Raw genomic sequence first — 11,303 nt, 5'->3', positions numbered from 1 at the left:
GCTCATGTGATGCACTGTATCTCAAGGAGGGGGCACCAAAACACATTCCTTTTCGGGTGGCGGTCTGCAGCATTGGGACTATACGTTACCGATCGACGGCGACTTGGCGTGCTGCGGCCTGACACGGGGCTGAGGGAACCGGAGGTGTCCAGCTCATCAGCCGACGACCACGAGGACAGATCCTGAAGGGATGCAAACCGACACGGTTGGTTAGGGAGTTTATTAAAAGAGCAAAGTGGCAGAGAAGGAGTAAGGGAGAGTGACTGAAAGTGATAAAGACAGAGAGAGTGATAAAGACAGAGAGAGAAAAAATAGCAAGAAGAGACTGAAGGACTGCAAAAGGAACTAGAAAGAGCGAGAGAGAGACAAGACCAACCAAAAAAGGAAATTACGATGATTTTCTGAGCGAGTCCTTATCACAGTGCCTCTGGCCCAAGCCCGGCTGTGTATCTGTTCACCTGTTGACTGCTAGTGATGTCCAGAATCTTAGCCAGCTCCCTCAGGTCTCTGGTGACCTCCTTCAGCAACAGTTTGAGACGATTCCCAATGACGTGCACCTTCTCCTTGGCCTCCAGGCAGTCGCTGCCATCAGAGTTCACCAGCAGCTGGAGGGACATGTCTTGGAGAGAGGCCACCTTCAGCTGGGAGTCCAGAAGCTCTCTCCTGATTTGCTGTATGGGGAGAAGGGGGCTTAGAACCTTGAGATTGGGTTCACGCAGAAAACAACAGCTGAGGTGTCACCTCCAAAACAGAATGTGATTGTTTTGAGACTTGCTTTGGATAAAAGCGTCTGCTAAATGAATAAATGTAAATGCCAAGACACAAACGTCTCAGCAGTTGTACCCTCTGTAAACCAGGTTGTAAAGAGACAAGTCACCAACTATAAGATATACAGTACTGTGCTATATGTCTTGGGCGTCCAAGATACTGTTCATGAATATTGTTTTTGTCTTCTGTATGCATTTCGGGCTTTGCTTTTAAAAATATTCATTTGTGCCTGATGGACCATGTTGATAATGAACTCATAACCATTGTGTACCGTGAGTGTTTTGTGATGTTCCTGGAGGACATCACTGTCCTTGGTGGGGTCAATGGGAACAATCTCGTTTCTCCTGCGGTCAATGTTCTCTAGCCACAGCAACAGGCCATGGCTCATCTCATGGAAATCCTAAACATCAGACCAGTTCAGAACACAGCATTTATTCATCCAATGCGACAAGAAGTGCACGTCGTAAAAGCAGCAGATAATCAAGGTGTACACGTGCACAGTGTAGACGTGCACGGTTCTAACAGTATTATAGAGGTTAGAGCTGAATAACAGTCTGTGTTTACAGGCTACAGTGCAACAACATAATTTTTCAAATACCACATCACAAAATATCAATTTAATATGTAGTTGGCAACAACATCATCATCATATCTCAAATACATACAACATCACAAAAGGTCCATTTCATTATTCACTGATATTCTGTCATGCTAATCCCAAAGAGTAAATACACTTTCCTCATGCCCATCATCTCGCCTGCCTAGTGCATAAACACAAGCTCTAAACCGGTGGGATCCTATCTTCTACGTTACCTAGGATGAAAGAATCTGCTAATCTAAGGAAACCAAACTGAATCGAAAGGAGAGTGAGGCAGAGGACACCTACGTGACACTGCATGAGGGCGTCCTGGAGCGAGGACCTCCAGTCCCCCAGCGAGGAGCCCAGCCGGTCCCAGCGGTCGTTCATCTCCTTCAGCCTGACCTGCAGCTCCTGGGAGCCCTCCGTGTCCGACTGGACAAACTCGGCGCTGCACAGGTTGATGGACAGGACTATAGCTTTGCGCTTGTCCACGGCCTTCTGGAGCTCCTGTTAACAGCGTCAGAGGAGGGGAGGACTGGTGATTGACTGTCCGTACAGGGTAGAAGTATGTTTGTGAACACTCGGATGTGACAAATATTATTTGATAAATGTATTTAATTTTTTTTAGCATTGCAATATAGTATATGGCATGTACTGTACATTTGAATTGATACAGTATACTACATACTGTATATATTTATTAATATATACTTGTATATAAAATCACACTCACATTTGTATATCTGAGACAGAATCCCACTACACCCTCCTTCCCAGCACCAACCCCATCAAACCCTACCCCCACCACATTTCTATTTTATTTTTCAGAATAATAAATGTAATTATTTCTGAAAGATTCTGAAAACCTTTGCATTTGCAGATCGGGGAAACGGATCCAAACCCCTCGACCCTCTAAACGTGGACGAAACCCACCTTGAGCTTCTTGATGCGCAGCTCGATGGTGTGGATGTCGGTGCTGAGGTCTAGCCTCCTCTGCTGCTCCAGGTCATCTTCTGCCTGGCCCAGCCACGACCACAAACTGCTCAGGTCAGAGTTAAACTGCTGCCACTGCTGCAGGTTCTGCTTCAGGCGCAGCTCCTTGCCCAGGGCCTGAGCCTGCAGCAGCTCCCAGCGCTCGATCACACCTGGAGCAGCACAGGCAAGGGAGAACGCTTTTTATCAGGTTAGTCCAAACTGGACCATAGTAGGCCTATAGACAAGGAAGAATGTCCTTCTACATTACTAAGTTAAATTAATCTTAGACACAAATATATATATTTTTTAGTAAATAAAGCAAAAATGCAAAGATATAATGACACAGGGGTGATAATTGACATGATTGACTCCAAAACAAACTGTCTGGGTTCACCTGTGGTTTGAGAGTCGGAGCTGCTGGGGTCCGCCAGGCCAGACACCTTGTCCTCCTCTTCCTTCAGCTGGAAGCCCACCCTCTTCACCGTGTCGATGCTGCCTCGGCACTCACCCAGGAGACGCATCTGCAGGGACAAGGGCGCTCTCACTGACTTCCAGAACTTTCCACCCGGTCACACATGTCTCTCATTTTTACCACTTGTTACATCATTCAGAGGCGTGTACCTCCAACTCTTTACCTTGCCTCAATGCCAGCGGATATCCCCTGTATTAGCAAGTAGTGCCTTTACTCATATTGGCCGGGTTTCCCAGATTCGTTAAGAAGCTCTGAACGCTAAGAGCTTCTTAACGAATCTGGGAAACCTGGCCATTGTGTATTACCATGGTACTACATTGACCAGTAGTATACCTATCCTATGTATTAGCCAGTACTACGTGTATTAAGCCGTAGTACTCACGTATCCCATGTAGGAGGCGTCCAGCTCGGGGCCGGTCGGGGTGCGGCTCCGCAGGATGTTCTCCGTCTGCTGTAGGTGGAAGCGGCTCGAGTCCAGAACCTTGTCCAGCTGGAGCAGGTGGCTCTCCAAGCAACCCCTCTCTGTGGACAGACGGGCAGTCAGCACCAGAACAGCACTTCCAATGTTTCAACAGGCTTCTGCCTCGATTTTAGACGTACATTTCACAGATTTAGTATTTTGTTTAGTTGTGTCACTCTTGGTTGCTCTGAAAATCGCTTTGAGAAAATCTTTCAATTCTGCTCAGTACCAAACTTTTGAGACGTGTTTAGAAACCGTACTGACACAACAGACAAACTTCACACCCACAATGTCCAGCATGCTTTTTTAACACGCAAGATGCCCACCAAATGCTAGAGGTTAGCTTCAAACCACCGCAAAACCAAAACGGACAGTGTAAAGTAGAGTTAGTGACAGTAGTGTTGATGTAGGTTAACCAGTGCCTGCTCATAAGCTCCAGTGCGTGAGAGAGATAAAAACTAAAACCAAAGTGCCGAGGATGTGAGCAGGCTGGAAGAGTGAGGTCAGACCCCCCCCCCTCCCCCCTCTTCCCCCAAACGTAGCGGCATGCTGGGGGTCCTGTTGCCTACCAGCGGAGGCCCTCAGAGTGTGTTCAGTAAGCACAACATAGGCCTCAGGGCTCTCTGGGATCACTACATCTGCAAGGAAACATGGACATGAACACATACAGCAGACAAAGGCTATCTGCACCACAATGCTGGATGGACTGTTAGCCAACCCCCAATAAGTCTCGTTTTGGCACGAGAAGGACGGAGGCGTGTGTGAGTGTGGAGGTCTCTGTGTGTCTTTCCGCCACATAACTGGACCGGTACTATCCACTGACGGGAGATAGGAAGACGAGGTACTGACCGACCAGCGCGGAGGCAGAGCCCTGGAGGAAGTCTCCCTCCTCTGCCTGCTGCTCGGAGCCCAGGGCCCGGCCGGTCGTTTCCAGGCCTCGGCTCAGGTCGTAGTCGTGGTCCCACTCCAGGGGGATGGAGTCCACGCTAGCGGGGGTGTCCCGGCCGGAGCGCTCGGCCCGCAGGGGCTGCGCCAGGGAGACGGAGCGGCTGGAGGAGGCGGCGGGGGACGCCAGGCTGTCCCCCAGGCGCTCGCTCCACGGCAGGACGGACAAGTCCCCCGGCTCGTCCAGCTCCGAGAAGGAGACGTCGTGTTCGTCGTCTGTCAGCTGTGTGAAGAGGGCCGTGCTTAACGTACTCAGCAAATACTTCCCAACAGATAAAGTTGGGTAATCGCTGGGTCTTGGATGTTTTCTACCAGTACAATAACCAAGGTAACAGTGTCAATTTGTGATTAAATAAGAGAAGTAGGGGGGGAGACAGGGGATATATTACTCTCAACAACCCCTTTTGTACCGGCAGGCGGATGAGCTTCTTGTAGTAGCGCTCCACACGTCCAAACACCTCCTGGCAGTAGCGCTGCAGCTCCTCCAACTCCTCCTCGATGACGGCCGCGTCCAGGGGCTCGCTCCTCTCGATCAGTGCCTCCCCCTGGTGGAAGATGTGGTCGATCTTGGCCGTGGTCAGGGAGATCTCCTGCTGGAAGGCCTGAACGACAGGGAGCATAAGAAGGGTGCTTGTGAGCGACAAACCTGAGGGGTGGTGGTGAGGGAGACTCCAGTTTTGGGGTAACTGGGATTCACACAGTAAAAGAAGATATAGGGCCCTATTTAAACGATCTGAAACGCAGGTATCAAACGCGAAACGCAAGTACCTTTGTTGGCGGAACTTGGGCGCTGTTGCTATTATACTGGCAGGATAAATCACTCTCGTGCCCAATGGTGGGGCCTACCCTGAGCTGCTTGATCTTGGCCTGGATGTCACACTCAGAGAAGTGCTCGATGTTGGTGAGCTGCAGGTCCATCTCTGTCAGCCACACCAGGATGCTGTCCCTGGCCGTCTCAAACTCCTCCCTCCGGCAGATGAAGTGCTGCAGGAAACAGATGTTTAGTTTCAGTCCCGGGAGGGAGGGAATTTGTGAGAATGGTGTGGCTGCAGTCCTCTACCTTCAGTCTGCGGAGGATGCAGGCCAACCTCTTCTGCAGGTTGTCCCAGCGCTGGTTCCCGTCGTGGGCCATCTCCCGCAGGCGGCAGGAGGAGTCGGTGCGGTTCTCCCGGGCCAGGCGTCGGTACTGCTTGTTGATCAGCTCCAGCTGGGTCAGGCTCTCGTGGACCTGCCTCTGGAAGGCCTGGAGACATGCAAACCCAAACACACATCACAAGCATCCAATTAGCAATGGGATCCTAGTGAGGAAATCCTGCCTTGAGGAGACCGTCATATCAACAAAGAACTCAAGGTCACCACAATGACGTTTCTATTAAGAATCATCTCTCTATATGATACAATACTCTATAATAATAATAATATCATACTAAGTTAAAATACCTCAAACTTCTTCAGTTCTTCCTTGGCTACGGTGTACAGTACACCTGAGGAGTTGGGCAAGGCGGCAGTCTTTTCTGAGGTGGTCAGCCACGTGTCGAAACATGAGAAGTCGTCTAGGAACTTCTGCCACAAACGCCACGTCTCCTCAATCCTTGAGAGCAGAAACAGCAGTAGGAGGTTTTACAAGGTCTGTGAGTGAAACAGTTTACTGCTATGCTGTGAACCAAGGATCTCCGACCCTCTTCCTGGAGATTCTTGAAGAGGTTCTCACTCTTCTAATCCACTAGTACACGATGAGCATAAAACATCTACTGTTTTCAGGGAAACAAGATTATTAGCTAAGCTAACTACAGTGAATGGTAAGAGTGTGTCCGCTACCTGAGCCTCCTCTCCATGGACAGAGCACAGATGCTCCTCCAGCGACGGTCCAGGCTGCGCGTGGCCTGCTGGATGGAGTCACAGTCGGCGTCTGTGGCGCAGGCATCGCAGTCATGCAGCAGCACTTCACACAGGTTCAGCACCGAGGCCACGCCTGTGCTGTGCTTCTCGATGTCCCGCTGCAGCTCCTGGGGGAGGGGAACCAGAGGTGAGGGTTTGGTGAGAATGCTGGATTGTTAATGGCTTATTACTGCTGCTGCTGGAGACTAGGGGGGGACGGAGAAAGGAGAGGAAGGTGAAGAAACTGGGTTGTAACTGCCACCGGAGGTGGGCAGAGAGAGAAGGCAAGAAAATGAAATGCAAGATTATTGCTGAATAATTCCAGTGATTAATCTTCAAAACTACACAGTCATCACTTAACTAACCCAATGAACAGCTGGTCTGAACGAGTTAAGGTATTAGATGTGGATGTACAGTTATATTAAGACATTTCCTGGGTGTCAAAGCTCTGTCAGTCCAGAAGGGTGTCCAGCTACCTGCTGCAGGTCCAGCTTCCTGGTGATCTCCTGGGCATCGCAGGTGTCATAGACCAGGGGTTTGGACAGCTCTGCTTCGATGTGGGCCAGCCAGGAGCGCAGGGTGCTCATGTTCTTGTCCAGCTGCTGCACCGCCACCAGGGTCTCCCTCAGCTTCTTTACCCTGGCAGGGGACACACAACAAGGGCGGTGGAACACTTCACTATGATTCAAGAGGTCCTAGGTTCAAATCCCCCACCCACATCTCTTTGTATAAAAACTTTTGCCAAAGGAATGTATGATACCAGTTTCCAACACCACTACTCTCACTCTGCACTGTTTTTTTATGTTCCACCCTGTCTGTGCCAACTCCTAACTAATCCTAAAATGTTTGTAAAAAATGTTTTCATGACACAAATGATCTAGAGTGACCACGGCTTCTCTCCAGCCTCATCCCCAGGTTCTGGACGTGTACGCTGTCCTCCAGCATCAGAAGGTGGTGTCTCCATGACCTCACCTGGCTCCTATGAGGTCCAGGAGGTGCTGCCATCGCTGGCCCACCATGCTGAGCTTGTGTTCGATCTCAGAGGCCTTGGTCTCATGGCTGGCCCGGGCCAGACGCTCTCCGATCTGCTGCAGCTGCTGCTTGTTCTCTTGCGCCACGGCGATCTCCTCCTGGTAGTCCTGGAGACGACACGCACACGCCCAGTGGGTACTTAGGGATCCTGGACGGGCCTGGGTCGATTATTAACATGAATGTTAATCTGTGGACTCAATCTTGTTTTTCTGTTTGTTTACAGCGCGTGTCGCCAGGTGTGTGTGCGTCTGCGTGCATATCAGTGTCTGTTTGTGCGTGTGTTTGTCTGCCTGTGTGTGTGCGTGCAACGGGCGATCACCTTGCGCAGCTTCTCGATCATCTCCTCGATGCTGATGTCTCCATTCTGGGCCACCTTGCTCTCCATCTGGGTGAGCCACTCACAAAGGTCCTTGTTTTTCTCGTTGAAGACAGCCCACTCATTCAGCTTCTCACTCACCTGCTGCCTGCGCAGAGACAGCTGGGCACACACACACACACAGGTCAATACATACTGTACCCTGTGGGAGGTGGTCGCATGAATCACAAGCTTCAAGACAAATTCAAGAGATAACATACATTATGGATCAAATATTTCTACAACCTAGTCTAAGAACCTTCGTGGCATGTGCTGATAAATAAAAACTGCCACATCCAGGACCGGAGCACAGCTCAGCAATGACAAGAATCTGTGATATAAAGATGTCTCCAGACACACTTCCTGTCACTGTGGTATCTGCAGTACATCCGCATACGCCGGATGTAGACTCAAAAAAAGCATGTCCTGTTCTACATTGTGGTTTCTCTAGTCTCACTCTGTCTTGTCTGAATCGACATGCATCAGAGCTTGTAACCAGCTCTGCAAAAATACAGCGAGGATACAATGCCAGATCATTCAAAAACCTCTCACAGGTCCGATGGATACAGTTCAGTGGTGGAGCATCTGACGGCATGTCAAGAGGTTGTGGGTTCAAATCACCAGTTTGTCACATGCGATAAGGTTTCAACTAAATGAATACATTGGACAGATCTGTCATATTTCAACCATTTCAAAAATCAACCATATGGTTTGTCACTGTCCTTCAATGTTCATCAGACACAGGCAATTTCCTAATGTCAAGCTACCGCCAGCAGCTCAGTTCAAGACTTATTCTTCCTCCTAAAGTCAGAACAAGCTGTAAAAGAGCCACTTTCATTTTCATGACATCAGCAGCCCCATTTGGGTACTCGCAAATTCGCAAATTCGCAAATTCCCCACAAACAGAAATGATCGATAAGAGAAAACTGCACAGAGATTTCTTTTTTTTTAAATGCTCGTGTGCCCCCCACGTGACATGAAAAAATGCCGCCCTGGGCGGCTGCCCGGTCTGCCCGTGCCTAAAACCGCCCCTGCTTGTGGATAACCTGCTTTCCGCTTGACTCATTTGACTTCACCAACTCAATTACTCCTTGGGGTTGAATAAAGAACCCATCTCTCTCCTCTCTCGATCTCTCCCGCCGACTCTCTCGTTCAGCTAGAGGGCGCGTGATGCTGGTGTGTCGTAACCGCGGCGGTGAGCTTTACCTGGTGACAGATCTCCACCCACTGGCGTTGCAGCAGCTCCACCCGCTCCTGCAGGACGGAGAGGTCGTCGGAGCCGACATAGCACGACAGAGACTCCCGCAGCACCGTCAGGTGGGCCAGGTCCTCCGTCCAGCCGTCAAACGTGCTCTCCAGGTCCTGCAGGAACGCACAACATCTCTCAATGAATCATCTAGGTTTCATTGGGGACTGGGATGACAGATGATGATGATCACTAGGGTTGATTTGGCCAGTCCAGCTGCTAAAACAACCCCACAATCCAAAGTCTCCAGTCGACCTTACTCTGTAATGTGAGGCTGCATTCATAGTTCAACACAACACATCTTCAGTGCTAAACATAAAATACATTTAAAAGTAGATTTGTAGGTATTTCACTCTGAAGGAGAAAGTTGGACATGTACTAAGCTTAGGATCTCCAAAGCACAATGGGTAAACAGCTGCTGATTAATGTCGAGTGTTGTGAAGAAATGTAGCAATTAGATTAGGACCTAAAGGGTGTCAGTTGGGTTTATGTGTAATGGCCCAAGCTATCTCTGGGCACATGGTGACTGAGAGACTCTCTTGTGTTTAAGGGTCAGTGAGGACATGACTTGTCATGTAAACACACACAACTTGTACTTAAAGTAATTACACACAAATGAGTTACATTTAAGTAAAAGAGATGTCTGTAATGGTTTGACGACAAGCTGAAATAGGAGACGTTTTCAGCCTCCTACAATTTTCCGGTTCTTAAAACACTCCTTTGAGTGACTTAACAAAATGATCACAATATGTAATAAACCACTTCAGCTCTTATTAGGCACTTAGTATTCCAAAGTCCCTTTATGTGTGGTTTTGAATATCAGTTCAGGAGATGAGGTAGACACACACACACACACTATGAGACTACACACCTTGCAGCGCATCAGTTCTGCCTGCAGATCCTCATGGTGGTCTGGGAGAGGCTGGGACAGCTGACGTTTAAAGGCCCTCAGCTTCTCCAGAGAACCCTCAATACCACTCTCACAGCGCTCCCAGTCCTGCCGGACACACACACACACACACACACCCACACAGGGTTACTACTTAGTAGCAACCATTATTTTAAATATTCATTCATTTCTAGTTTGCCGATTAATAACGTTTGGTTTAATCTTATCTTCGACTGCATACTACAAACAGTGATGCCTACATCTCATTCAGTACTTGTCTTGGTGGACATTGCTACCAGACTTTTCAAATACAGTATTTATCTTGGTGGACAGGGCGGTATCCATTATGGTTGATTCAAATTATGGCATTTTTAGGGATACTGACAAGATACTGCGAAGGAGTTGTGAAACTCCTGTGTTCTGATCAGAATTGGTTGTCATCCGTCCTGAGCCGAAAGGCGAGCTTTCTAAATGTTTCCATCTTTATTGCGGACGGGTACAACCGATCGGCGGCCATTTAGTAAATGGAGTGAAACGCAGTCGTTAACAGGGACTGTGTTGAAAGGTTACGAACAGTCCGTAGGTCATCAGTGTCCTTTCAGACATCCACGGTGTATCCTACACCTCCAGTGTTCCTGACTTACCTTCAGCAGGGTTAGGGTTAGCATCAGCCCTGCTGGACAGGGGCTGTGTTCCTGACATACCTTCAGCAGGGTTAGGGTTAGCATCAGCCCTGCTGGACAGGGGCTGTGTTCCTGACAGACCTTCAGCAGGGTTAGGGTTAGCATCAGCCCTGCTGGACAGGGGCTGTGTTCCTGACCTACCTTCAGCAGGGTGACCAGCTCCTTCCTCTGCTCCTCCAGACAGAGGTTGGCATGCCGCCAGCGCTCCTGCACGTCCGTCAGTTCCTCCTGGAGGGACGCCTCCGCCCGGCTGTCGGCCGACAGCAGCAGCTGCCGTCCCGCCTCCACCGTCAGGATGTAGCTGCCCTGCTGGCGCTGCAGCACCTTCTCTTTCAGCTGGGGGGAGGGGGGGGGGATGGGATGAAAGGAGAGGAAGGTGGGAGGATGAAGGGAAGAAGGATGGAAGAAAGGGAGGGAGGGTGGTAATGAAGAGAGAGGAGGGTGGGAGAATGGGGAGATGGAGGTCAGGGGAATGGAAAGAACAAGGAGAGGAGGGCAGGGAAGTTAGACATCAACCAACAGCCACAGCTCGGTCCCACATCCAGCCACCGCTCCAGGGTACCTGAACAGCATCCAGCATGGCGCGGGCCTGCTGCAGGGGCACAGGGGCCCCCGTCCGGAGGGGCTCCGAGGGGTGGGACACCTCCACCAGCCACTTCCTCAGCTTCTCAGCCATCTCCCGGTAGCGCTGCCACTGGCGGATCAGGCTGTCGATGATGCCCCGCCTTTGTTGCGCCCGCCGCACCACGCCCTGCCACTGGTTACTCAACAGTGTCAGCTTCAGGTTGAACTCATCCCTGAGGAACAGGGGTTATGTTGACGGTTTTAAGAAAGAACTACGCCATTCATAGACTGTCCTGCAGTAAATTAATATATAATATAGATTATAATCATAGCTTTATGGGTGCTCATCTACAGGTTTTTCTGCTAAACTCCCCGAAAAGTTGTATTTGATTTGAATGGTGTCATACAGGTGAAGCATGTCCAGCTACAGGGGAGAGTGAGATTCAAAGTGCAGTT

At 49.8% G+C, this 11,303-nt stretch overlaps 1 protein-coding gene across 1 annotated transcript in view; it reads right to left on the bottom strand.

Moving 5' to 3' along the window:
* syne1b (spectrin repeat containing, nuclear envelope 1b) overlaps positions 1-11,303 on the bottom strand; it is a 94,689-nt gene that overhangs the window by 3,766 nt on the left and 79,620 nt on the right. The window contains exons 123-143 of the mRNA XM_047013860.1: positions 10,846-11,080; positions 10,425-10,619; positions 9,583-9,708; positions 8,672-8,827; positions 7,430-7,588; positions 7,051-7,217; positions 6,555-6,717; positions 6,019-6,206; positions 5,641-5,791; positions 5,261-5,443; positions 5,047-5,184; positions 4,611-4,802; positions 4,105-4,423; positions 3,825-3,893; positions 3,178-3,317; positions 2,718-2,844; positions 2,282-2,493; positions 1,655-1,855; positions 1,040-1,168; positions 459-671; positions 90-182 (exon numbers count right to left, since the gene is read on the bottom strand). Coding sequence (XP_046869816.1) covers positions 90-182; positions 459-671; positions 1,040-1,168; positions 1,655-1,855; positions 2,282-2,493; positions 2,718-2,844; positions 3,178-3,317; positions 3,825-3,893; positions 4,105-4,423; positions 4,611-4,802; positions 5,047-5,184; positions 5,261-5,443; positions 5,641-5,791; positions 6,019-6,206; positions 6,555-6,717; positions 7,051-7,217; positions 7,430-7,588; positions 8,672-8,827; positions 9,583-9,708; positions 10,425-10,619; positions 10,846-11,080 — 3,556 coding nt within the window. The remainder of the gene's footprint in view (positions 1-89; positions 183-458; positions 672-1,039; positions 1,169-1,654; positions 1,856-2,281; positions 2,494-2,717; positions 2,845-3,177; positions 3,318-3,824; positions 3,894-4,104; positions 4,424-4,610; positions 4,803-5,046; positions 5,185-5,260; positions 5,444-5,640; positions 5,792-6,018; positions 6,207-6,554; positions 6,718-7,050; positions 7,218-7,429; positions 7,589-8,671; positions 8,828-9,582; positions 9,709-10,424; positions 10,620-10,845; positions 11,081-11,303) is intronic.

Source organism: Hypomesus transpacificus, chromosome 3 (genome assembly GCF_021917145.1).
Source record: "Hypomesus transpacificus isolate Combined female chromosome 3, fHypTra1, whole genome shotgun sequence".
Taxonomy (NCBI): Eukaryota; Metazoa; Chordata; class Actinopteri; order Osmeriformes; family Osmeridae; genus Hypomesus; species Hypomesus transpacificus.
Note: the sequence above shows the minus strand (reverse complement) of the source record. Positions and strands in the feature narration are given on the sequence as shown.